At 35.7% G+C, this 27,708-nt stretch overlaps 1 protein-coding gene across 2 annotated transcripts in view; it reads left to right on the forward strand.

The window, feature by feature from the left end:
- Nucleotides 1-27,708, forward strand: part of casp8ap2 (caspase 8 associated protein 2) — a 43,419-nt gene that overhangs the window by 8,788 nt on the left and 6,923 nt on the right. For both annotated transcript variants that reach the window (XM_028791084.2, XM_028791083.2), the window contains 7 exons: nucleotides 1,782-1,881; nucleotides 4,104-4,190; nucleotides 4,300-4,406; nucleotides 8,260-8,334; nucleotides 12,130-12,245; nucleotides 14,258-16,866; nucleotides 24,287-26,822. In XM_028791084.2, the coding sequence (XP_028646917.1) occupies nucleotides 1,827-1,881; nucleotides 4,104-4,190; nucleotides 4,300-4,406; nucleotides 8,260-8,334; nucleotides 12,130-12,245; nucleotides 14,258-16,866; nucleotides 24,287-26,822 (5,585 nt within the window). In that variant the 5' untranslated portion in view covers nucleotides 1,782-1,826. The remainder of the gene's footprint in view (nucleotides 1-1,781; nucleotides 1,882-4,103; nucleotides 4,191-4,299; nucleotides 4,407-8,259; nucleotides 8,335-12,129; nucleotides 12,246-14,257; nucleotides 16,867-24,286; nucleotides 26,823-27,708) is intronic.

Consider the following 27,708-nt stretch of genomic DNA (forward strand, 5'->3'; position numbering starts at 1 on the left):
GGGTTGCGTTCCAGAACCCCCCGTGAAAGGTGAAAATCCGCAAAGTAGAAATCATATGTTTATATGGTTATTTTTATATTGTCATGCTTGGGTCACAGATTTGCGCAGAAACACAGGAGGTTGTAGAGAGACAGGAACGTTATTCAAACACTGCAAACAAACATTTGTCTCTTTTTCAAAAGTTTAAACTATGCTCCATGACAAGACAGAGATGGCAGTTCCGTCTCACAATTAAAAGAATGCAAACATATCTTCCTCTTCAAAGGAGTGCGGGTCAGGAGCAGAGAATGTCAGAGAGAGAGAGAGAAAAGCAAACAAATCAATAAGCTGTTTGGCTTTTAAGTATGTGAAGCACCGCCACACAAAGCAGTTGCAAGGAAGGCAGCAGCTCACACCCCCTCCATCAGGAGCAGAGAATGTCAGAGAGAGAGAGAGACAGATAAAAACAAACAATCAAAAATCAATACGTGCCCTTCGAGCTTTTAAGTATGCGAAGCACCGTGCAGCATGTTGCTTCACGAAGCAGCTGCACAGAAGGGAGCAACGTGAAGGTAATCTTTCAGCATTTTTAGACGAGCGTCCGTATCGTCTAGGTGTGCGAACAGCCCCCCTGCTCATACCCCCTCCGTCAGGAGCAGAGAATGTCAGAGCAAGAGAGGGAGAGAGAAAAGTAAAAATCAAAAATCAATACGTGCTGTTTGATCTTTTAAGTATGCAAAGCACCGTGCAGGAAGCATATCGCTTGATAAAGCAGCCATATGTAAGCCCAGTAAAGAAGAGAGCAATGTGAAGGTAATCTTTCAGCGTTTTTTGAGGAGCGGCCGTATCCTCTAGGGGTGCGAAGAGCCCCCATGCTCACAATATATTTGAGGAGTTTTATTTAATACGTAATACGCGCTCTGGTTGGGTAGCTTCTCAGCCATCTGCCAATAGCGTCCCTTGTATGAAATCAACTGGGCAAACCAACTGAGGAAGCATGTACCAGAAATTAAAAGATCCATTGTCCGCAGAAATCCGCGAACCAGCAAAAAATCTGTGATATATATTTAAATATGCTTACATATAAAATCCGCGAAAGTCGAAGCGCGATATAGCGAGGGATTACTGTAGATATTTGCTATTTCCCACTCATTAGAAAGGGTGTAAGGTACACTCCATCCATGAATTTCAAGCTTTTTTTATATAAATGATGCTGTTTTCATTTTAAAATGCAAGCAAAGATTCAATTTTGACATGTTCCACTTGTAAATTTAGTAGGCTAAATAAGTTTTTCGTTTCTGATTAGTGTTCTACATTTCTATCTAGAAATCACAACTACTAACCCATACTTAAGCTCTGTCATGCAGACATCGAGCAGCCATGTTCTTTGTCCTCTGTGTAAAAGCTATGAATAGAAAAGTAAGGCTTAAACAATAAAGTTAACAATGTCCAAACTCTTCATTAAGTATTATAATTAAGAATGCTCCTTAAATTAAAATGAGTGTAAAAAAGGTGATGAGTTTGCACACTGTAGTTTGATATTCCTTGTACATTTAAGTAATCTTTAAGTAAGTATGTAATAATGGTTTAAATATGTCTTACAGCTGCCATTGTGTTTTACTAATTTACTTTTTGTTTATTTCCCCTTTTATATTTAAAATGATTTTTTCAAGTTAATAATTTTTTATTAATGGATTGCCATATATGCATCTTTCTTTTGTTAGCTGTTAATGTGATAATGAGTTCTATTACAATTAAGATGAAACTTAAAATCAGATTTAAACTATTTTGTTTTAATTTAGAACTCCAGGAAAAACTACATGGAGAATTCGTAGCAGTGCTACAGCATGGAAAATGCTAATTTTGAAGACGTGTATGGAGATTTGGTCCAAGAAAAAAAAGGTAGGATTTATGTAGAATTTGGTGCCTTTTTTCATACACTTGCTGCTCACAGCATTGAGTTTGTCTGCCAAACATATTTCACCTGCATAAATACACTCCAAAAATATGTGTTATTTTGTCTGTGTAATTTATGTTTATGTATATATTTGTTATTAATACATACAGTATCTATAAAAATACAGATGAGTAGTGATTAAAAAAAATTTTCCATGAAGGTAAGTTGTTGACTTGTTATTAGAATAAAAGATATTTATAATTTACTTGAATTAAATGTATTTAAAATGCTAATGCCATTTAATTAGTCAAAATGTAATTGGAGATATCAATATATATTATTATGTGTATCAAGCACCATCAAAGTCTATGAGAAAAGTCCCTCAGTTGTAAATATCTGTAATTTACATCATGACTAGTCAAAATTGTATGCTTTCAGTATAGTGTACTGTATTTTAAATCACAGCGTAACTATAAATGGTCAAAAGAAACCATAAGAGCCTCGCATATAACACACCTATGCTCAAAGAGAAGACAGAAACAGTTAAAAAAGCAAATTTCTTAATTACCAAAGGGGAAAAAAATGACAATTCTATATTTATACATTGTTCGGTTCCTTGCTGTTATAATTATAACTTTACTTGGCATACCACAGCTTGAAGATGAAAAAAATCAGTCTCTTAGAAACTTTGAGAACTAGTTTACACTGAACTAAAGGCGGCATCAGTACACCCAATAGTGAAAGAATCTTTAGTGGAACACTTAAGGTCTTTAAAGTGAGTCCGCAGGCACAACAGGTGAAGAGAGAACTATGGCTACAACAGTGAAGTTTGTAAAAACAGCTGTAGAATATTAGAAACTATGTTGTTGTATTTAAACAAACCGTAGCTACGTCACACAGCCAGCAAACATACCTGCACAAGCAAAATCCTAATCCTTTATCCTGTGAAGTTTTGTTGTTGTACCATCCACACAATTCTCTAAAATGTCTATATGCTAGTACAAGTAGTAGTATTGTCACACTAATAACAGTGCAGAGATTTCCATAGAGCTCTTCAAATTTCAGTAGTCCCTTGTACTATTAACAGTGCTAATAGTACTAGTTCCAAAGGCTTTAAAAGCTACCCTTAGCTTTTAAAATTTGCTGCATTTTAACTGGACATCTGAGCATATCACAGAAGTAGTAAAAACAAGTTAAATTTGCACATTATGTGCACACGATAGAATTTATAAAAAAAGTTGATAATTTTTGTAATCTATTTACTTATACTATATACTTTCTAATGGAATTTAGATTCTTCATACTTTCTTAATTATCCCAATTTTTTTAAGCTAGTGATATTTAATATTATTTGGTTGGCTTCTTAGATTGTTCAGAAAAGGAAGATACCCATATGATTGATCACTTAAAAATAAAAAGTAATTATACCTTATTGGTGTTTTAAATTACAGTACAATGATTGAGATATAACTAAACAATCAGTTATCCAGTACTGTAAAAGTCCTTTTGAAATACTATATATAATACAGTCTAATCAAATATACAGTCGATACATTGATTGATAATACGTGACTGTCTAACAGTTAATTGCAAACTAGCATGCCCCAAAGTTAAGACAAGTGAAAATTGAAAGAGCAAGAAAAACCTGGTATTGCAATGGTTACCATTAATTTGACAAGATTTTATATGCACTAAATGTTAGGTTGTATTGTACAAATCGTATAAGCACTCCAGCGAAGCTTGTATTCTTTCTTTCCTTAAAGTAAGCAAAGATGTAGTGTGGTTAAATGCATTTTTCAAAGCATGTATTTCGTTTACTGTGAATTCAGTTAATGTCAAACTTTTATGCAAATGTTGTATGAGATATTCTTTAATGCCTTCAGGATAGGAAGAGTGCAGCGCAAATGAAACACACTGGCTGAAAATAATACAACTTCAGTTATTCTTTTTTGCTGTGCATCGTTAAATCCAGTAAAAGCAGCTATTCATGCTTTACCAAGCTGCAAAGCTCCTATTTAAAGCTGTTTAAAACTTTCTAGTTGTATATTATATTTTGGTTGTTGGACAAGTTGATGGAATCATAATGTTTTGGGTATTTGTTATACAATGATTAATTGTACTCGATATAGAAATCTGTGAACACTGCAAGAAAATTCAAGATTAACAACACTTTTACTTTTAATGAGTATATTTTGTAGTTTTATATTGTTTGTTCATTTTCTTGCAGATTCACCTTTGCTGTGCAATGATGATTCAGTGGACATTTATTCTGGACTTGATAATGAAAACAGTCCACGATATAACTTGGATTCAGGTAATTTGCCAGTTTTAATACAAATGTCAAAGCAGTCATTGTTACCTCTGTATTTAAACTTTTAATGTTCTCCTTATACTAAGATGTGGACTTCTTGTTCAAATTTTAGAGAAAGCCAACAAACTTTTTTCACCTTCAAGACACAAAGATTCTTTGGATTTGTATGAAGAGATACTTACTGAAGAACGTAAAGAGCGAGATGCCTCTTACAATGAGGTATAGTATAACTGAATAAAATATTATTATTTAATAAGATGCTTATAATTTAGCTTGTTAAAATGTTTTAATGCATTCAAACACATATTATCAGGGTATTTTCATTTATAGTTTTCTAAAATATGTTGTCCAGCAAGTAATTTAATTTATTTTTAAGGTATGAATGAACCGAGAATCAGCCATATTCTTGGTTAGAAATTGGAATATTTTTTTCTCTGCTGAAATTTAAAGTTACTGTATTTAAAATATATACTGTATTGATTTACTGTAGATGGATGGATAATTGGGATATTTTAGGAATTTGTATTATATTAGATCTGGTTTATTATTTTTAAGCTGGATTTAAAATAACCTCTCCTTGATTGGAGTTGCCATATTTATTTGAAGTGTTAGCTTTCATTAATTATAAAAATCCTGTAACTGTAATTAGTTGTATGTGGTAAATAAATGTTGGTTATACCATATTGCTAGATGGCTTGATGATTTCTCCAAGTCTGGTAGATGCTTTTACACAAGGTTCAGCTATATGTCAAACTGAAAAAATGTGGATAGCATCCTGGGTTAGACCTCTGGTGTGAAAGCTTATTTAAGAATTTTGTACACTCCTTTATAGATTCTCTCTTTTTACAGATGCTCATTAGCATCAAAAATTTTTGAATGTTACATATTTTTTGTTCTTCATTTCATGGGTTATTTGATGGTTACTGTGTATTGAAAATTATTTTTAGAAATGTTTTGTTATAAAGAATTTTATACTGAGAAGAATAGTGAAGGATTATTGTTTTTGTTGGTCGCAGGAACCTAACCACGTTTCTCATTGGTTCAGTGTATTAACATTCACTTCTTTGATTTTTCGCAACATTACCCCTGCAACAGTTGAGGACTTGACTGTATATCCATGTTTGGATGTTTTATGGTATATCTGGAAACTCCTTTTTCTTAACGATTTTAGTAAATGGGCTGAAAGACTTTACTAAGACAATTTATTTTGCAAGTTAATGAAATGAACCAGTACTCTTTAGTTAATTTTGAAAAAAAAAATAATAATAATACTTTGGCTATTCATAATGCACACTCCTTTTTTGAGGCTGGGTGCAATACCAATTCAAGGATTTAGAAAATTTAAGAAGGGAGGATGGTATTTAAAAAAAAAAAAAAAATCTACTATACTTTGCATCCTATTGTAATGATAAACATTACAAAGTTATGCTTTATGGAGCTTACTTTGGAGAACCAAATGATTTGGTGATTTTTCTCTGTTATATTTATTTGCTATTTGAAAAAAGTGGAACATCATGGTTCATAGTTACCAGTGCCTTTTTATAGAATATTTTCCATGTTTCAATTTTGATTTTTCGGTAGTTTATTTAAAATATTACTAAAATGTATTTTATAATTGAGATCAGTGGCCCTTAACTGAGGACCATTGCGATCGCCTTTTGACTTTTCTGCTGACTTGATTGTTGTATTTGGAGAGAGAACTCATTTGCATTTACACTTGTGTTAATTGTGGCTATTGCTGATGGAAATGCTCCAGTGCTGAATTCAGAAGGTAACTAAGCAGCTTATGTAATAACGTTCTGAAGAAAGTCTTTTGTAACTAATTCTGCATTTTAATTTTTTGTTATATCGGAAGTATATCATTTATTCTTGATGTTAAAAGTAACACTTAAACACAAATTCCATATTTTGGTAATTACTGTTTATCCCTAAAATGCTTATTCATTATCTGTTATTAATAAGGAATTCCTGCACTATTAAAAGTAACTTTTATTTAATAAAAACATAACAGGCTGTCTTTGGAATAACTCTTAGTTTTGTAGTATGCTTTAAAAAACACTAATAGCACTAACAGCAGATATGCTTTTGTTAATAAGTATAAGTTCAAAAATAAGGGCCTTTGTCATGACTGAAGCAAGAGTACACCGCTGCCCTGTGTAAGGGAACCTTGGCATATTATTGTATTTTCTGGGGGACCGTGGAGAAATAAAGGTTGATAACCACTGGTTAATCGCAGATGTACCGTATTCAGAATGCTTAGACCCGAGAATCACTTTTCTAAAGTAAAATCTAACACTACCGTTTGAGTTTGACAGTCAACTGTTAGCATAATTCTTTGTTTCTTACATTTATTTTTATGCACCAGTGCTGGATTTGCATTTCAAAATTCCAAGATTTCAGCTAGTCCCAGATTTTTGCTGATGACCATCAATTTGAGGTTCAATTGATTTGCACATGGGGACCACTGGTGGTCTGCAGACCACAGAACCACTGGTTTAGAATATGTTGTATAGTGTAGAATCAAAAACTAACTTCATAAATAGTTGTCTGTTTTTCATAGGGGCAGAATTTTATACATTTTTAATGACTGACTATATTTAAAAAGTAGCTAAATTGTATCTATTATCCATGTTTTCCAAATTAAGTAATGCAATGTTTCAGGTATATGACATCAAAATTTTAAAGATTTAAAATTTCATATTATGCCATTCACAGCGATACACTACATGTGAATACATAGCAAAAGGTGTTTATTTTCTTGATTTATACGTACTGACATAGGTGCAGGGGAGTGGAAGGAAAGGAGGTGGGTTTACGTCAGTCCTGGTGCAATGTTAGAGAAAAGTTGCCAAGGTAAAAATTGTGCGCTCTCTCTCTCACTCTCTTTCTTTCTTTTTCATTTCACGTTTCTGTAATAAGATCAATGTTATTTCATTTAAGTGCTAAATGAGTTATCTTTAAGTGTCACTAAAACCAAAATAGGTCTGTAGTACCTCTCTATTTAACTCATATGATTATCTGTACTCATTATTCCGGTTTGTAATATCTTCACTAATTGTTGCAAAAAATGCAACATAACCATTCAAGTAATACAGGGTGTCAGTTTTTATGCGAGATAGCAGCTACAGAGATCTTTTTTAACATTCCAGGAGCAAAGGTTTAGGTACAGCAGTGTTTTCAAACCATTTTCTGTGGTGGTACATTTTTGTAACCCAAAAAATACCAAGGCACACCACAATTCTACCAACCACAAAATCATTACGTCTCTCATAAATGTTAAACTATCCAAATGTCTGGGACAGAGGTCGGCAAAAAAAGCAGCTTGGAGATTGATGTTAGTAGACACAGCATTTGTGTAGAGAGTAAATTTCAATCATTGATGGTGATGAATAATTGAGGATAGTATTTGCAGTGTTTTAACACAAGTTTTAATGTATGCCCATTTAAGAGTTGCGTATTCTTTCAATTAAGCCTGTCTTTAGTAGTGCATTGAAAGTCAACTGTCATTTTGATTGTTTTTTTACTTTGACACGCCTGTGTCTCATATGATATGCCAATTTGAGAATTACTGTAATACATTGGCCTCATTTTCTTATTGCCTTCTTTTCAACTTGCCTTTTAGGAAGGTATTCAAATTCAGGTTGTACTTGCTCAAGTAGTATTTTCTTAAAAGCTCAGGTTTAAGGTCATTGTTTAAGTTTAACCTATGCCATTATCTTTTTTTAATTCTTTTTGTTGATTATTCATTAAATTTGTGGTTCAGTGTGTATTTGCTTCATGATTTTTGTATTTTTATAATTACATGTTTTAATGTTAGATGCAATTAATCGCGATTAATTACATATATTTATGTAATTTGTTTTAATTGATTCCCCAGCCCTTATATAATCTTTTTATAGGCATTAAATTAGGTTTTGCCTTGTTTGTTTTAGAAAATATAAATATACAATGTTAAACCACAAACATTAATTATGTGTTTATTTTATAGATGGAGAAATACATTTTAGGAAACAAATTTTTGACACTAGTCATTTTTTCTCTCTCTCTCTCTCTCTCTCTCACACACATACAGCTGAAGACAAAACTGGAGTGCATGCATTTGCAAGTTAAGGAGCTCCTCAATAAGCTGCAAGATGTTCAGTCACAGGTTAGTTTTTGTTGTGGTGAAAAGAGCAGAAGTAGTGAAATGCATTTTTTTCATATTCATTATAAATAGATTCTTATCATTACAGAGGTTATGTGGAGAGTATTCACTAGGAATGAAGACATCCCACCAACTTGCATATATTTTTTAAGTTACCAATAACGGGGGTTGTTCCAGATTGTATGTGTTTTTTAATTGGCATAATTTGCATTATGAATATTCAAGTGATATGGCAAAGGGCAAGATCAGAGTTCTCAAAAGTAAATCAAACCTACTGTGAAATTGATTAGAATATTATACATTTTCCCTTCATATGCAGCCAGTATAGCAACTTTAAGTGAGTAGAAATACTTGATGTAGCTAAACATTTGTTGTGGAAAGCAATTTTAAAATGGTACAAAGAGATTAATTCTTTTTATAGTAAATATAAAGAATTTATTCATTGCCAGTTACAGAAACTATGCAGTTAACATTAGCAAAATAGGCCTGATATAAAGGCTGGATGTATATACATTGGTTGTTCACAATTGATATTGACAATTGGTTATTTAAGGGCTGCATCTCTGCTGTTTGTATATGTGTTCTGTTGTAATCCTCAATTTTTTTTGTTTGTTTGGACAATCACTGTGGTTAAAAGAGCAGTTATTTAATTCAGTTGACACCTAAAATAATGTAATGTTTCCATTGCATGTTTAAAAGTTATTAGCTTCACGTTTTGTGCCTTGTGATGACAAGCTTACTGATTTGGAAGAGGTTTTGGATTCCTACCCTGTAGAGAGCGAGATCACCAAATAGGTATGGATAATTGATCTGGTAGATTGGGAGCAATTTTTCTTCAAATTAATTTTAGTAGCAGAGCATTAGCAAGCATTACAACAGATGAAGAGGCAAGTCTGTTTACACAATTATTCATTAATACATGTGCTCTTTGTTTATAAACAACAACAACAACATTTATTTATATAGCACATTTTCATACAAAAAAGTAGCTCAAAGTGCTTTACATAATGAAGAAAAGGAAATAAAAATAAAAGACAAAATAAGAAATTAAAATAAGACAACATTAGTTAATGTAGAAAAAGAGTAAGGTCCGATGGCCGGGGGGACAGAAAAAACAAAACTCCAGACTAAAAAAAAAAAAAAAGTTTCATACTAAAATCTATTGTAATGGTGTTTGCAAATTCTGTTATATTGCCCATTCCAGCATTCAAGTCAAGCTATATCCAGCTTAATTGCTGCCAGTGACTACTGATTCAAACATACTTGTATGCAGGCATGCTGGTTTTAGACTTGTTGCAAGTAATTTGCACATAATGTGGTGTAAATAATTGTGTAGTACATTTACCATTTTATTTTATAGTTTTATAGTTACTCTTTATTTGTGTATAGTGTTTCTCCTCACACTCTAAATTTTACTTTACCACATTTTTATTTATATTTTTTATTAAAAAAATCTTCCCAGTAAATAAAGTTAACCTCAAGGTCGGGGTTTGATAGCTGTGTGTATTTTTTCTCAGCACATTTGTCACCACACGCTTTCATTGGTGATCTTTTCTTCCACACATTTGTCATGCCACAGTAAGGTTACATTTTTCGTATTATTGAAGGGTGAAAAACTTTAGTCTTTTGGCAAGCTAAGATAAAAATGAAAGCTTATGTGTAAGGTTTATTTGTTTTAATTAGGCATTTCTCTGAAGCTTATAAAAAGCATTGATAGATGATTCTGCAGGGAGCTGTTTACCCCTGTTGAAATCACTCTGTGGGAAAACTAACACATTAAATCAGAAAAGTGTTTTGATTAGCAAGCATAATTTTTGTCTAGTCTGACTGAGTGTAGTTGTGCTCTGTGGTAGGCCTGTGATCCACAAATGTGTTGTCTGCTTTGCACCCAATGCTGCTAGTATACTGGAAAATATAGGGCCACATTTTTTTTTTTTCTTTACACATGTTTTGATCCCTGATTCTGAGATGGACAAAAGTAGGAACTGTCTTTAAGTGTGTTGGATTTTCTTTGTACCCATATTTGATGTGTTTGACTAATGTGATTTTGATTTTGCCAGTCTTCTGGCTCTGGATTAATACCATCTTACCAGACAACCTGTCTCTCTACATATGCCTGCATTACTACAAAACACCCTACATCTTCAGCATGCAGACCAGGGCAAAATTAAAACAGGAAAGTTCGGTCCTAGGAGCCTCCATGCAAATGCACACTGAAGGCAGTGGTTGCCCAAGCAAAGAAAACCTGGTTATGCCCCCATGCTCATTCAGAGCAAGGAGCTTGTTTAAACTCTGAAAAACCTGAGAAAAAGTTTTAAATCAAAATATTAACTGTAAACAGATTCTTTTTACATGGATCTTTTCTTGTATACTCTATGTTCATAGAATTGGAAAGACTCCTGCACAAACAATATTACCAGCCGCAAGGAATTAATACATTTGCAAAATAATGCAATCATAATTGTGAAATAAGGCAATTAAAAAAAAAAATGACTCTTAGGAATGAGCTACTTAATAGTACTTAAAAATACCAATGATTTAACTTCCCAGCAACACAGTTTTTCCCCTACTTTCAAAGTAGAAATTTTGCTAAATGGAACCTACCCCGTTTTCCACACCTCCCACCCATTTCTATTCCAGAAGAAATACTGATCAGTCTTGAAGACTCTGACAACATGTCAACAATATATAAAAACATGTTTTGGATGTGTCCCAAATTAATATTATTCTGGGTAAAAATATTTGAATGTCTATCAGATAGCCTTGGTGTTACAATCGCTCCAAACCCATTAATGCTGTGTTTAGTGTACTCCCAGATAGGCTTAAAGTGAAGAAGGACAAATTGACTGTAATTGCCTATGCCACACTACTAGCATGTAGACGTATCTTGCTCAAGAATCCCAACCCACCTTTTGTAAGTCGGTGGGTAACTGATGTTCTATATTATTTGAGATTGGAAACAATCAAATCCTCGTTAGAGGATCTGTTCAGAACCTTTTAAAATATGGTAAGGTATAATTGATATAATTTTAGAGTAAGCATTTATAATTGGTGGGGGGAAAACACATTCTCCCTTCTTTGTTGTTGTTTTTTAAAATTTCTGTCCATGATGTTGGCTTTCCTCTGTTTCTCTCAGATGTGAAATGTTGAATTTTGTTTTGTTAGATTTTGATCCAGATTTTTTTCTTTCTTTCTAGTTTGACTATAAAGTAATTTGTTGTAAGTTCGACTTGATTGTATGGAATGTTTTGTTCAAATAAAAGCACCAATGATAAGAATCCTTACTATAATCCTAAGCTTTTATCATACTGAAGTTTTATATAAAGATATTTGTCATCTGGTGGCTGTTTCAAGAGATAAAGAACACTTAAAAACAGACACAGTAACTTTAGGGACTATGTGGAAGTGACTTACGATGCAGCAAGGTGTAATTAAATTGCCACAGAAGAGTGTGACATTCTCATTAGTTGTACTATAATGGACAGATCTGTGCTTTTATAATGTGTTTTTTTTTTTTTTTTTTTTTACAACTTTAACCTGTTTTAAATTGTATTTACATGTTTTCAATAGTTCCATATGATTGTAGTGTAGGACAAACTGAATACTGTATACAGTGGCAAAGTTCTATATTTTGCACCCCTCACAAAAATTGAGGGAATTTATATAAGTTGGAGTCTGCACATTACACCTCTCTTCACAGGGATATAAAATATTTTTCTGATGTTGAATAGACTTGTTTATTGAAGACATCAACGTTTTTCATGTTTACAAAAGTAAACGTTTTTTATTTTTATGTAGAACATGAACCTTCATAATGAGAATATGCATTTGAAAAAGAACATATCTGCAGTCATCAAAACTGCAAGAATGGAAATTATTCGTAAAGATGAAGAAATCAGCCGTTTAAATCAAAGGTGAGAAAAAAGATATATAACAGCTTGAGCTATTTTATTAGATTAGACGTAAAGATGATTTGCTTGACTTTGGTTACAATTCTGCTTGCTATTTGAATCTAATGTGAATAACAAAAGGGTACAGAATCAGTAAGGGCTCAATTTATTTAAGTGTCTTGTCAATAAATTAATTGCAACAATACCTGAATGCATTTTTCTATTTTGGCTTATCTTTTTAAGGTATAACTCTGAAATAGTGAAAACAGATTTAACAAATCAAAAGGTGTTTTAGAAATAAATATAATTTTTACTTCCTACGTCTTAAGAGCTCAAAAGTGACAGTTTTTGAGGATTTTCTATCAAGACAGCGGTGGAAGGATTGTTTTTGGACTACTGTTCATAATTAGCATAATTCATTATGGAAAATGGTACAAACTATCATTGAGGACAGGCACTTTTAACTGATATCAGAACCAGAACTTAGCAAAATTTCAACAAGGAATGGGTGAAAGATAAGTTGTAACTGCAAAAAATATTCCAAATTTTTTTTTGCCAAGTTAAGCCTCTATAATTACTGTTTATACTGCTTAAAGTATATCTTCCAAGAGTGAAATTATTCTTGTATTTACCTGTGAAATTTGTTAATTGTGCAATTTATGCATATCAAATGGAATCAATCCATTTTCAGATATATTATCGAGTTAGTGAAGGGCTATGTCAGCATTCATCTGCACAAGGAGAAATATGTAAATATTATTTCCATGCTAATAATATACAGTACATATATACAGTAGTGTTATAATATGGTTCAGCCTTAGTTTCCAGAATTAGCTATAGTGTCAAAAAAAAAAGACATACTGTAGCGTAAGACCCATAATATCTTCAGTCATTGCAGAAGCAATCCTGTAACACTTATATAAGTATTATCTTAAGGCTGAAAAGAAAAACAGTCAAATAATTCAATTACACATATACTTCTGATGCTGTTATCGTACATTTGTTTTTTCAATGATCAATAAGTAAATTTTTAGGATTAGTTGAAGTTAAACACATGAACTTGCTTAAAGCAGCAGTGTATGATATAACACCCATACATACAAGTCCAAGATAACTGTTCTTGTGGGAATATAGGTGAAAAATAAACCATCTGGATACATTTGCTGTAAAGACATTTATTTAAATAATTTTTGCTTTAATGTGCACTTGCTTATATTTTTTATTTCTAGTAACATTTTATTCTACATTTGATGAAATGTGTACAGGATGTTAATAAAAATGCCAATATATGCGAATTTCCCCTTGGGATTAATAAAGTATCTATCTATCTCTCTATCTATCTATCTATCACTCACATATATCAATGTCAACAGTGTGTTTTCATTATTAATACTTGACTGAGTTAATACTTCAAAGTATTTCCTGTGATTTTTATATTTATTTTAGGTAAGCCACTGTTTGTTTGTCCCTCTCCTTAATATGGGAAAATGTGTCCCTCAACAGCAGATGTGCAAACATACTATACAAAAAAAAAAAACTTAAACGCTCCATTCCTATGTTCAAACCTTTTTGCTAATATAATAGGACAATTTCATTATAACTGTTGGTCAATGAAAGAACAATTTGTGTTACAAATAAAAAAATATTTTGTACCTTCCCAAGAACCAATTTTAGACCAGTTGGAGGTCTGCATATTTAAAAAAAAAAAAAAGGCAACATTATGTAATGGCAGACACATTTTAAGTTAATACAATTAGCAAATGCAGGCTGAAGAGCAAACAAAAGTGGAGCATGTATATTTGCAATTGTAGTTGTCCTCAGCTGCACTGCATGCTAATAACTCTTGTCCTCTTAGCAGCATGTGTAATCTGTAATCTGTTAAGACATTTTTGCATTCAACAAGCATAAACTCTTCTTTTTACCTTTCACGGTGATTTAAAAGTATGGTACATGTAAATTAAAACATTTTTTTAAATAAAGCATACCATATATTCTTTAATGTTCAGTTGTGTTTTACATTCTCCTTTTGTTTACAGAGCTTTGAGGAGCAACAATAATCACTTTTACCCACGGCCATCGGCTGATATAGCAAAACAAAGAAACTCCCAGGAAAGGATGTTAACTTGCACAAGGAAAATGAATTCCTCGGACCAATCAAATGAATTTAGGCCTCCCCATCCTTTAAATTTGAACAAACCTATTGTTTTCCAGTTTTCTGCAGAAGCTACAAGGCTTCCACAATGTGACTCCGCTTTCAGACCAAACTCTAATGAAAGCACTGTCAGATCTTCACCACAATGTGATAGTGAAAATTCAAGTGTGAAAGATCAGAACCTCTTAACCAGTGAAAGATCTGATATACAACAACAAAGTAGGAGTAAACCATATGTGGCAAATGACAAAAAGTATCATTCTACAGGAGAGAATTTGAACATGCCTTGTTCAGAAAGGGATGATCTTAGAAAAGATGATAGGACAAATGAAAGAGAAAAAGTTGGTAAAGACTATAAAGACTCCAAAAAAGATAACGAAAAGGAAGGCCAGGTTAAAAAAAATCACTGTGATCGAGAACTGTTGTCACTAAGAAGGTCAGAAAGAAGTAAAAGCCCAATCTACTCTAAGAATCTCCCTCAGAGTGAAAACTTAAAGGAGTTTCATGGGACCGGTGAACTAGTGAACAGCCTGAGAAGTCATCTCAGAGATCACGAAGATCTTGGTAAGAGTAGCAGGCACTATCCAAAACACAGACAACATCAAGAAAGATCTGACAAAAGGGACAGCAAGGATAGAAAGTATTCAAAAAGCTCCTCACAAATCTTTGACAAATCTTCTGGGTCATCTTTAAGTACAAAATCAAAGAGCAGCATGAGAGGTGAGCACAGAAAAGAAGAGAGAAGGAAAGATGAAGGCAGAAGGAACAAAGTAGAGAAAGAAAAGAGCCCAAAGAGAAGAAAGGAAGAAGAAAAAAGCAAAGCCAACAGAAATGAAGATATACATGGTAAGTCACAGAAATCTCCACCAACTGGCTCAAGAAAGAGTGGAGAAAAGAAATATGTGCACTCTCGTATCAAGTCACCAAGTAAACAAACCAGTCAAATGACTGATCATTCTAGGAAACAGGATTCACCTGATTCATCAAATTTAAAATCATCCTTTAAACAAACCACTCTGACAACTGATTGCTCAAAAGAACCAAATATAAGCAGCTGCAACATTGTGGGTGATAAAATACAAAGCAGGAATAGAAAATTATGCTTTATGGAAACGCTCAACCTCACACTTTCCCCAGTGAAAAAATCAGTTGTTCCATTTGAAGAGGAGGTAAAGGAGAAGGACACTTCAGTTCAGAAAGCACCAGAATATGAAGAGGAAACATGCAACATGCCGTTTTCGGAGAATACCTTTATTGTACTTGATGAGGCTCAGACAAGTTTATCATCGGATCTTGAAGTTTCACAAGAAGAATCAGAGAGGTTCTCTACAAAAAAAAATGTAGAAAAACAAACTAGCATGAGTAGTCTGCCAAGTTCTGGAAATAAAGATGACTTTCAGGAAATGTTGCATATCAGTAGGGCTGAAACATTAGAGACATGTAGCGCAGATGAATCTTCAACAAAAAAAAGCCCATCAGTTAATATAAGTAACACGTCATCTGTAGGTGCCCAAGATGTTGTTCCTGCAAAAACAAATACTGAAATGCATTTACATCCTGAGCATTCTACAAGTATAGTGGCAGTAGATGGAGAGAATTGCAGTGAGTCTTCAAATGTGTTAAATGTAACTGTTAATAGTGTGATTCAGATTGAATCTCAAAGTTCAGAAGGCAATACCTCTGTTTTAAAACCAGATGATACCAATATTTTAGATATTAGTTCAAGTTACTTGGGTCCAGAGGCCAAAATAACAGATCAGAGAACAACAAGCAGCATTCTTCCAGATCACAAAGATGATAGTCTTTGTGATCCAATTTTGAATGAGTTTGCTGAAAATTCTGAAAAGCTGAATTTAGAAACTGAAAACCTCTTAGAGACTTTGAAAATCCAGGCCGATTCATTTCCAGATGGTGGCAAAGATTCTGAAAATAAATTAGATTGTGGAACAGAGAATGTACCACCTGATGTAAACATAAACCAACAAGTTAACGATGTTTCCATAGAAGCAGTTTCCAGTACAGTTTCGCTTACCAAAAAGGCTTTGGTTGAGAACAGTTTTATTGACCTTGAAAATCATAATGGCAATGAAATTACCAGCTGCTGTAATACAGAATCACATATTGAGGTTCTTCAGAGCACAACTGATGTGTCTGAACAGAAGGATGAACAAATGGTATTGAATGAAAAGTCTTCTAATAGTGTAGCGAAAACTGTTGAAAATGAAGTTGCTGTAGATGTTTCTGGCGATAGTGAGGACTTTGACTCATCTGGGACTGATATTTTGGCTGTTCAGTTTTCTAGTTCTGAATCTTTGCCTGAAAAAACAGGAGACATCCATTTGTTTGATGAAGATTCTATGCTGATTACCCTGCAAACCATTCGTCAAATTCCAGATGTTATCAGCCCTCTGAAGAGTCCTGTACGACAATTAAGAAAAAGTCCAAGGCATGGCAATTCTGGAATCTCATCCATAGTGAAAACTGGATGTAAAGGTTTGTAGTCAGTCCCATTAAATATTTTGATATTTTAAATGTGGATTTTAATTGTAAAATTTATGTTTGGTGCATTGTGAAATGTTATCTCTGAACTAGCTGCTCTTCCAATATAACATTACAAGGGGGCTCCGCCCCCTGCTCGCTTCGCTCGCCTACCCCCGGCGTTTTGAACCCGTGCCCGCTGGGCAGCTACGTGTCCGGATGACGCACGTTTAATACGGAGCGTTTGCCCGTGTCATTCTGGAGTCCCCCACTGGTAATACAGAGCTTCGTCCGTACTATTACGCGGTGCATTTTGGACTACTGCGGACCCCGTATTTTTTCTCGTTTCAGTTTGTATCTTTGGTCAGTTGAGCTCATGTTTTTCAAGCTTTTGAATTCCGGTCTTCATTATCTGTAACCTGCTGTCCATGTGCGTGGCCCCCTTGTTCAACCTGTTTATGACGTTTTACTTTGCTTTCTACTCTGTCTTTAATTTCTGACCTAGCTTTATTCCGGTTTTGTTTCAATGACACTGGGTCCGTGGTGATTATATGTAAAGGAGGCAGTCTAATTTTACCCTTTTGACAACTACGTGTAAATTCATTATTTGTATTGCCAGTTGTTTCTTCTGGGAAGTTAAGTGAATGACAATGATTGCAAATGACATTCATTAATCCCAATGAATTTTCCTCAATAGTGGACTCATTATTGAAGGCGTTGTCAGCCAACTGGCGTAAGCATTTAGCAGGTGTCTGGCGTTGATGTCCGCGACGGGCATGTTTTGCTTGTGGCGTTTGACTGACGCGTTGTTGCATGTACATTATTTGTGACGCGCTATTTTGTAGTTTTAATTGATTTGCCACCGCTTTGCGAAATAAGGAGGATCGCACTCACTGTTAATATGTATCCTTTTCTGCAGTTGAACGGTTAATAGTGCTTTATTGTAAGGAGATACACCTATGCTGCCTAGTGTGAAGGTGTTCAGATGACGTATGTTTAATATGGACGTTTCCTTTAGAAATGTGGTTTTGGGTGTCACTTGTTATTGAGGGGGGGGGGGGTTGAGGATTGTTGTTGCGCGAGCGTCTTCTTTCTTTTTGTGTCCCATGGGCTTGACACCTACGCCGACACCCATGCTGCCTAGTGTGAAGGTGTCGACGTTCACTTTAGAATATGTGGCTTTGGGTGTCACTTCTTATGGATGTGTGGGGGGGATTGTTGTTGCGCGAGCGTCTTCTTTCTTTTTGTGTTCCTGTGTCTTGTTTGAATCCCCCTCTTTGTGTGTGTCCCGTCCCTTGCTTGTAGGGTCTGTGGGGGTGGTTTTGTGTTCTTTTTTATTGTCTTCCATGGGCTTGTTGAATCCCCCTCTTGGTGTGTGTCCCGTCCCGTCCCGTGCCTGTAGGGGTGGGGGGGGGGTGGTCGTGCCTTGCCGTTGTGCGCTCGTCTGTTCTTTTTTTTTTGTTGTGTTTAGTTTCGTGTGCAATGTGTTTTGTGCTTTGCCCGCGGTTGAGTACTTTTTTATGTGCCTTTTCCTTTTTTCGGTGCTTGTGTGACTCCTTTTTGTATGTGCTCACTCCTTTTTGCTGTGGTCTTGTCCGCCACTCGCGGCCCCTCATCCGCCTTTGTCGCCCTCTTTTGTCCGCCTTTCTCCGACTCTCGCGGACTCTTTTTGTGCCTGCGCCTCTCGCGGACCCTCATCCGCCTCTCTCGCCCTCTTTTGTCCGCCCTCTTTTGTCCGCCTTTCTCGGCTCCTCAGCCGACTCTCGCGGACTCTTTTTGCGCCTGCGCAGTACGTCTTTTTGCAGCTACGGCCCATGGCCGGATGTGCCTGCGTCCATCATCCGGTTTAGCATTCTCGGTTAGTAATATAGATGCAGTGATGCTATAGTAACAGTATTACAGTTAACATTTCAAGTGATTTTTATATTTTTGTTAAATAGTTTATTAATTTCATAGTTTTATTAAAGTATCTGCTAAGCTAATGTATAAGCTGGTCAGAATAAGAAAATCAGGAAAAAAATGCATACCAGTTTTTCATGGTGGTACATAAAACATAGAAATTATGTATACCTCAATTTTCTGAGCCCAGATTTTCCATTGCATGGTTGTGGGTATGTGAAACTTCTCCTTGCATTGTGTGCAAAGTAGGATCCCCACCTAATTGCTATATCTGTCTCTTTGATTGAATGTGGTAGATATACTCTCAAACACACTGGGCAAAACTAGATTCTCCTGACATGTGAGAAACAACTGGAGTACCTAGAGAATTGCTACATAAACATGGAGAGAATGTGTGCAAACCCCATACTAACATTAGCAAGTCTAGCAATCGAGCACACTTTCTTTTCTCTATAAGGCAGCAGTCCTAACCACTGTTCCACCATGCTCCCTATGGAGTGATTTTTCTTAATTTTCATATAGATTACAAGAGTACAATTTTATATGAGTAACTTCTCACTTCCTGTTTTATTATGAATGCCTTGATAATTCCAGATAACCACTTAAGCAAATATTATACAGAGCACATGTTATATACTGTATATAATATGTGTGTGTGTATGCTTCCAAGTAATGCTATCAAAGTGCAAGAGTGGCCAAAATGTTATGAAATAATGTATAATACTATTTTAAAAAAACTGGAAACCTGGTCAGAAGTTACATTTGTAACGAGTTGCTAGTTTTCATTGTCTTACAGTGACATACAGTGGGGCAAAAAAGTATTTAGTCAGCCACCAATTGTGCAAGTTCTCCCACTTAAAAAGGTGAGAGAGGCCTGTAATTTTCATCATAGGTATACCTCAACTATGAGAGACAAAATGAGAAAAAAAAAATCCAGAAAAATCACATTTGTCTGGTTTTTGAAGAATTACAGGCCTCTCTCATCTTTTTAAGTGGGAGAACTTGCACAATTGGTGGCTGACTAAATACTTTTTTGCCCCACTGTACATCTAAATTTTTTAATGATGGACTAGATTGGCATTTGCACAACTGCTGCACAGAAGGCTAGGATTGGATTTCCCTCTTTTTTTTTTTTTCTTTTTTTTTTTCCCCCATTTTTGTAGCCTACAATGAACACAGTATATCGCTCTAAATTATTTTTCAACATTTTCATTACATACATATTATAACATGCCTGGCATGTTTGAACCAGGTGAATGTAGTTTGGCATAAAATCCACATATTATAGTGCACTGAAATGCCTTCTTGCATTGATCATAGCAGGTGAAGATTAGGACTATTTTTTGTAGTACACATGATGAATGTCATAATTTTCAATGGTATTACCCAAAAACTAGCAAAGATTTTAACACAAAAGTGTTCAATATAAATAATACTGTTTCACAGTAATTGACAGTATTTAATATATGTATAGAATCCTCTGTTTTGCTTGTATTGCAGTTCAATAAAAATGTGATGTGTTGATAAGATCATGCTACGAAGATTCATGTCTGAAGGCATCTTCTTTTGCTGAACTAAACAGAGGGAAAAAAAAGTCTTGATTTTTTTTCCAAAAAAAAAAAAAAAAAGGCATTGTAGAATTGAGTAATATCTTATTTGATTGGTTAAGTAAATGTAAGCTGAGAGACACAGTGTTGTATGTATTGGCAATGGTACCTCACACCTTCAAAGTTCTGGATAAAAATTCCACTCTGGGCCCTGCCTGCATGGAGTTTACTCATTTGCCCAGTCATCATATGAGTTTTCCTAAGCCAGTATCATTCCACATCCCAAGAATACTCAGATTAGGATAATTGGTGAACCTAAATTGGTTTTACTTTTGAGGGTGCCCAATTCTCTCTTGGACTCTATTGAATAGAATTTACAAGTTTCAGGAAATTTTATAATCAGTAGTTTTATAATAAATTTATCCTCAGTTGTATTATTGCTAGGCATTTTGTTTATTATATTTATCAAAAGTATTTTTTTTTTATCTTTTAGGGTTAGTCAATTGGTTCTTGTTTTCTTTTTTATAAGTGAGTAATTGTAATGGATTATTTAAATTGTTCAATTGTTCCCTGTGTACTGCTAGTGTGCAAAACTCATATAATTTGATTTTTGCTTTGCACCTTCCCCAACTATAATCTGTCCTCTGTGGGGGAGGAGCGGAAGCTTTAGATTAATCACAAATTTCAGTGTCCAGTTTTCGACTGATCTCGACATTTTAGGGTCCCCTGTTGCTGAAGACATCCATATCTCAATGATGGGTGTGTGTGTGTCAGTTTCTTAAAGGACAGTCTAGAGCTAAAATGGCTAGATGGAAATATGCTAAACACAAAATGTAAGCCTGTTATGAAATGACTAGTTGATTAGTTTTTGAGCCAAATCATGCAAGAGAAAGAAGCACTCTAGAGGAACCCTCAAATACCGTAATTCTGCAATTAATTATGAATTCTTCTCATCAATTGCTATCTTAATGACTTATTTTATGACCAGAAAGATCAGTATCCGAGTGGTAAATAATTACTGAAATGTTATAGAATAGTTTGGGTAACTTGGTTCCTAGGGTGCAAAGCCTACTGACGCTCATGCCGAAATTTTTTTAAAATATAGTTGTAATGCCCAGCCGTGGGTAACATAAATTTTAACTTTTATGTTTATAGATTGACATTCTGTTTCATGTATAGGTTGTACAAGAGAAACCTATGCTCCAGATCAGAAATTTTTAAGAGGTTATTTTCTCCTGGTTAACTATTTACTACTCTTTGTATTCCTGAACTGATGTGAACAAAGAGCACTCCAAATTCAAGGTATACACTGTGGGGAACAGCCTGGACACAGACAGGCAGACATGATGGTTTTACCACACACGTGTTTATTTATACAATATATAGTGCACATACCCAGTGCCTCAGCACCAATCACCCCTTAAGTCCTGGCCACACGCACAATGCCTTTCTCAGTCTTTGGTCCGCCTCCACTCCTCTCCACCAAGCTTCGTCCTCTTCCACCCGACTCTCGCTCCTGACTGGAGGGAGGTGGCCCCTTTTATTCCTCCCGGAAGGACTCCAGGTGGATCCTGACGGCTCATAGCCTCACCCCTGTGTGGCGGAAGCTCCCATGGTGAAGCCGGAAGTCCACCGGGTGTCTTCAAGTCTCTTCCCCCCAGTACTTCCCGGTGTGGCGGAAGTACTGAGGGCCAACACTCCCAAGGCATTGGGGCGCCCCCTGGCGGTGACCACGGGCCCCTACAGGGTTGAGCTTCCAAGCTCCTTACCCGTGGTCCCCAAAGCCACCAGGGAGGACGCCCCCTCGTGTCCTGGAGGAGGCACAAGCCCTCCTCCACTCCTCCTGGGCATCCCGGCAGGGCACCACAACACTTAAAACCATATATGAATACCTGGCCTATATTTTTTTTAATATGATTTCCAGACACTACCCTTAGATGATTAAATCAATTTAATGATATACAGTGCATCCGGAAAGTATTCACAGCGCATCACTTTTTCCACATTTTGTTATGTTACAGCCTTATTCCAAAATGGATTAAATTCATTTTTTCCCTCAGAATTCTACACACAACACCTCATAATGACAACATGAAAAAAGTTTACTTGAGATTTTTGCAAATTTATTAAAAATAAAAACATTGAGAAAGCACATGTACATAAGTATGCACAGCCTTTGCCATGAAGCTCAAAATTGAGCTCAGGTGCATCCTGTTTCCCCTGATCATCCTTGAAATGTTTCTGCAGCTTAATTGGAGTCCACCTGTGGTAAATTCAGTTGATTGGACATGATTTGGAAAGGCACACACCTGTCTATATAAGGTCCCACAGTTGACAGTTCATGTCAGAGCACAAACCAAGCATGAAGTCAAAGGAATTGTATCAAGGCACAAATCTGGGGAAGGTTACAGAAAAATTTCTGTTGCTTTGAAGGTCCCAATGAGCACAGAGGCCTCCATCATCCGTAAGTGGAAGAAGTTCGAAACCACCAGGACTCTTCCTCGAGCTGGCCGGCCATCTCTGCAGCAATCCACCAATCAGGCCTGTATGGTAGAGTGGCCAGACGGAAGCCACTCCTTAGTAAAAGGCACATGGCAGCCCGCCTGGAGTTTGCCAAAAGGCACCTGAAGGACTCTGACCATGAGAAAGAAAATTCTCTGGTCTGATGAAACAAAGATTGAACTCTTTGGTGTGAATGCCAGGCGTCACGTTTGGAGGAAACCTGGCACCATCTCTACAGTGAAGCATGGTGGTGGCAGCATCATGCTGTGGGGATGTTTTTCAGCGGCAGGAACTGGGAGACTAGTCAGGATAAAGGGAAAGATGACTGCAGCAATGTACAGAGACATCCTGGATGAAAACCTGCTCCAGAGCACTCTTGACATCAGACTGGGGTGACGGTTCATCTTTCAGCAGGACAACGACCCTAAGCACACAAGCAAGATATCAAAGGAGTGGCTTCAGGACAACTCTGTGAATGTCCTTGAGTGGCCCAGACTTGAATCCGATTGAACATCTCTGGAGAGATCTTAAAATGGCTGTGCACCAACGCTTCCCATCCAACCTGATGGAGCTTGAGAGGTGCTGCAAAGAGGAATGGGCGAAACTGGCCAAGGATAGGTGTGCCAAGCTTGTGGCATCATATTCAACAGGTGTTGAGGCTGTAATTGCTGCCAAAGGTGCATCGACAAAGTATTGAGCAAAGGCTGTGAATACTTATGTACATGGGATTTCTCAGTTTTTTTATTTTTAATAAATTTGCAAAAACCTCAAGTAAACTTTTTTCACACTGTCATTATGGGGTGTTGTGTGTAGAATTCTGAGGAAAAAAATGAATTTAATCCATTTTGGAATAAGGCTGTAACATAACAAAATGTGGAAAAAGTGATGCGCTGTGAATACTTTCTGGATGCACTGTATCTTGTATGTGAATGTGCAGTGTCTTTAGATGCCAAAAAAACATTTTTTTTATTTATTGATGTAATCAGAATCTGTTAAGGTTGTGGGAAGAAATCTTGACAAAATGATGTTTGCAGAACCATTGAAAATATGCACACACACCAATCCAAACCTTCATACCCCACCCCACCCCCATTTTTTACCAGGACAGATTAGCTAAAATTTCTCAGTTTGCAGAAACCCTGTGCGGAGCATTTATTGCAATTAATAATTGGCTTATTTTTCACTTTTTAAATTGATTCAATCCTGAGAGATTAAATGTTAAAATATTGTTTATATGGATTCTTTAATATTGGTTATTAATATAGATTGTGTTAAAATAGTTAATATTACATAAAACCTTTAAACAAAGCTCCAAGAACAACTTCTTAAACACAGAGGTACCATACAGTGCTATTAAACTATCTATTAATTCCACCTAAGGCACTGTATGTATTCATTAGAGACTTAGTTTGAAAATTGAAAAAAAATCTTGGGTATTATGGTTTAATTATTTTGAATTTTTGTCTTTTTTTCCCCTCTCTCTCAAGAGTTATCCAGTATCCCAAACATTATAACCTCAGAGTCAAAAATGATGGAACTGAACAAGGAAAATCAGAAGCCCAGTGGTGAACATGCTGAAGGAACAGGAGAAGACAGTTCTTCGTCATCTGTAGTAGAGGAGGAAATAGAGGAGGGAGAAATTGTGAGTGACACTGAAGAGGAGAAGTCCCCACCAGTGGTCAAACCCAACCGGAGAAAGCAAAATTTAGCAGCGCTTGTGAAAAAGGTTGAAAGTCCAAAGCGCAGAGTCTTGCATAAAAATCCTTCTGGTAAGGTAAAGCCTCCTAGTAAAGGCAGCCCACAGAATAGGAAAAAGTCGAGTTCTCCAAATACATCAGGTTCTCCTTCAAGTAGAAGACGGTTTAGAACAGTTCTAACATCTCTACCTGTATTTGACCCTTCCACGATACATGAGGTCATGGAAATGCTAAAATTGATACGAAAACAAATTCGTAAAAAATATATGAAACTTCACAAAAGTTTTCCAGCCAAAACATTCTACAGTTTCATTGAAATGTCACTCTCAGAGTTCACAGAGTTTATCACAAACCTTAACTGTTCAAAACTTACAAAGCTACAGCAAAATTTAAAGTCCAAACTCTGTAAAATTGTCACATCAACTATGCGAAAGATATCTAACAATGGCATTGTAAATCGAATATTTGAACAGCAGGCTCCCAATCTCAAGAGCAAGCTATGGATGTTTGTGGAGGATCAGTTTAATTTCCTTTTCCGAGAACTTGAATTGACACTAACTAGTATGTGTGAAAGTGCTAAGACTGGAACACCTTCTGAGGATAAAATGAAAAAGTATAAAAGGAACAAGGGGAATTACTCTTGTAAGAGAAAAGAAGAGAAAGATAAATTTCCACAAAAAAATGTTCCCCCTATAATTAAGGCGGCAGCTAAACCAGAACTGTCGACATGTATTAGTACTGTGAGGACTGGATTAGGAAAGGGTAAGAATATTAGAATCCTTGAAGAAACAGATTCTGAAAAGGACCCAGTAGAGGCAAACAAATGTTTTAAAGAAAAAACAGACCAGCCCCAAGTTAATACATGTAAAACTACAGAGGGAAGTAGTCAAGATTGGTCTTCTGTAGAAAATCAAACAAATATCACAAGGACTTTTTCAAATACTTCTGCCAATGAAAAATCTGATTGTAGCTTTGAACTTTTAACTGAGCAACAGACATCTAGTTTGACTTTCAACCTAGTCACAGATTCACAGATGGGTGAGATCTTCAAATGTCTTTTACAAGGGTCTGATTTTCTTGATCAGAGTGATAATCACAACTGGCCTATTGGAACACCTAGAAAAATCTGTGCTGTTGAAGAGAAGTTGGTAGGACTGTTTACCCCAGGCAAGTCTTTTACGCCATTTAAATCTTCAGTTGGACTTCCTTGGACATCCACAACTCCTGAAAAATTCCCAGTGTTCAATAGCCAGATTGGACTGTCTTTAAACCCTGCTGCATTTGATGAAAGTTGCATGTTGGAAATACCTTGTAATGAAAGATCAGGAGAAAGTTGTTTACCTCCTGAGAAAGTAGTATCACAGTCTGTTTTGGTAGAAGATCTAGCAGTTTCTCTTACCATCCCCTCACCTCTTAAATCAGACAGTCACCTAAGTTTTTTGCAGCACAAGAATGGCGAAGTAGCTCGTGCCCCTGATAGTGTTTTAAGTGCCCACTATAGTGAGGATGCCCTCCTTGAGGGTGAAGATGCAACTGAACAAGATATACACTTGGCATTGGACTCTGATAACTCAAGCAGTAAATCAGATTCTGGGACTAACTGGCCAAAGCAGGATACATCTCCAGGCTTCCATTTTAGATCCAATTTACCAATGCAAGCTGTGGTTATGGAAAAATCAAATGATCACTTTATAGTAAAAATTAGACATACATCAACTACACCAGGAGAGTGTGAGGAGGCCAACCAGCAGATTGACTCAGAAGCATGCGATGCTAATCTGATCACTTGCAGAACTCCCACCAGTAAAGATAGAGCAGATGATCTCTGTAATAAAACAAGTCTTGATGTTGCCAATGACAGTACTTCCAAGGCACTGTTTCCTGACAGTAGCTCTCTTTGTAATCAAGAATTACATCCTCCCAATTTAAATGACAATGATTTATACTCCACACCAGCTCAGACAGCATCAAAAACCGAACCAGACAGCTCAACGATCCAGCAAGTTACTGGAAGCAATCTGGTATGTGAGAGCTATTCTCCAATCAAGGCTTCGTCAAGTCAAAATGATGGTCAGTCAAAGAGCAAGAAGGAAAGAAACGATGAGGATAAACCTGAGGCTAAAAGAACAAAGGGAGAATTAATCTTTACTAGTAAAGATGAAAGAAAGAAAAGAAAATCTGAAGAAAATCTAACTTCTTGTTCACCTAAAAGATTTAAACTTTCCAGGCACAAAACCAAGGAGTCTTCCCTGTCTCTTTCACCAAAAAGTATGTCTGCTAAGAATGTCGTCAGGAAGAAAGGAGCAATTTTGGTGTCCTGGACCAGGTAAAAAAAAAATATATGTATATTAATTGTTAACTACGCTCATTTCTGTGTTAAGATATAGCTACAGTATATTTTCCTTCAGACAGAATAAACACATGGGGTATAATCATCTAGTAGAAAGCACTAGGGAAAACTCCTGAAGGCTGTTATTTATTTTTGTTATGTCAAGACCTTGGTTAAAGTCAAGAAGAAATGTTAAATGCAAATATACAGGACCACAAAGTCAAACTTGAATGTTTTTTAATATGTGAATAGGTTTAAAAGTACCTCACACAACCATTAACTACGAACTACTGTTAAACCAACCAATCACTAAAAATAAGGTTATATAAAAGTTGTTTTGTTTTTTTTTATTTTTAATTTGTACATTGGAAACCAGAGGCATTTAGGATTAAGTGATTGACCACTAGTAATTGGATGAGAACAAATAGTACACAGTTTATAATCACTTAAACTCCACCCATGAACATAGACCCAAACAAGTACTTTAAAGGAAGTCATCGGGCCACAGCAGGATCCTCATTTTTGGTGAGGGCAGTGTTGGTTAAGTAAAAATGTTTATTGTAAAGAAGAGAATCAGAAATCCGGATTCAGAAACACCACCATGACTACAGGGAGCGAGAGTATTTGAAACTAGAATCTTATCGAGCTTTGTCTTTTCAAAGATTTCCTTCAGAAATGAAGGCCTCTTCAGGGGCAGAAAATTGTAATGCGAGCAGATTCTTCTTACATCCATATTATTGAAATTGGAAATCCTAAGAGGAACGTTTGTACGCAGAAAACTTTTAATTCATTAGGGGCTTTCTATTGTAGGTCAACATTGACTGCTTTGGCTTTTTATTATTGTGTCTTGATTTGTAAAGCTATGTGTAGTACACAGTACTAA

Source organism: Erpetoichthys calabaricus, chromosome 3 (assembly GCF_900747795.2).
Source record: "Erpetoichthys calabaricus chromosome 3, fErpCal1.3, whole genome shotgun sequence".
Taxonomy (NCBI): Eukaryota; Metazoa; Chordata; class Cladistia; order Polypteriformes; family Polypteridae; genus Erpetoichthys; species Erpetoichthys calabaricus.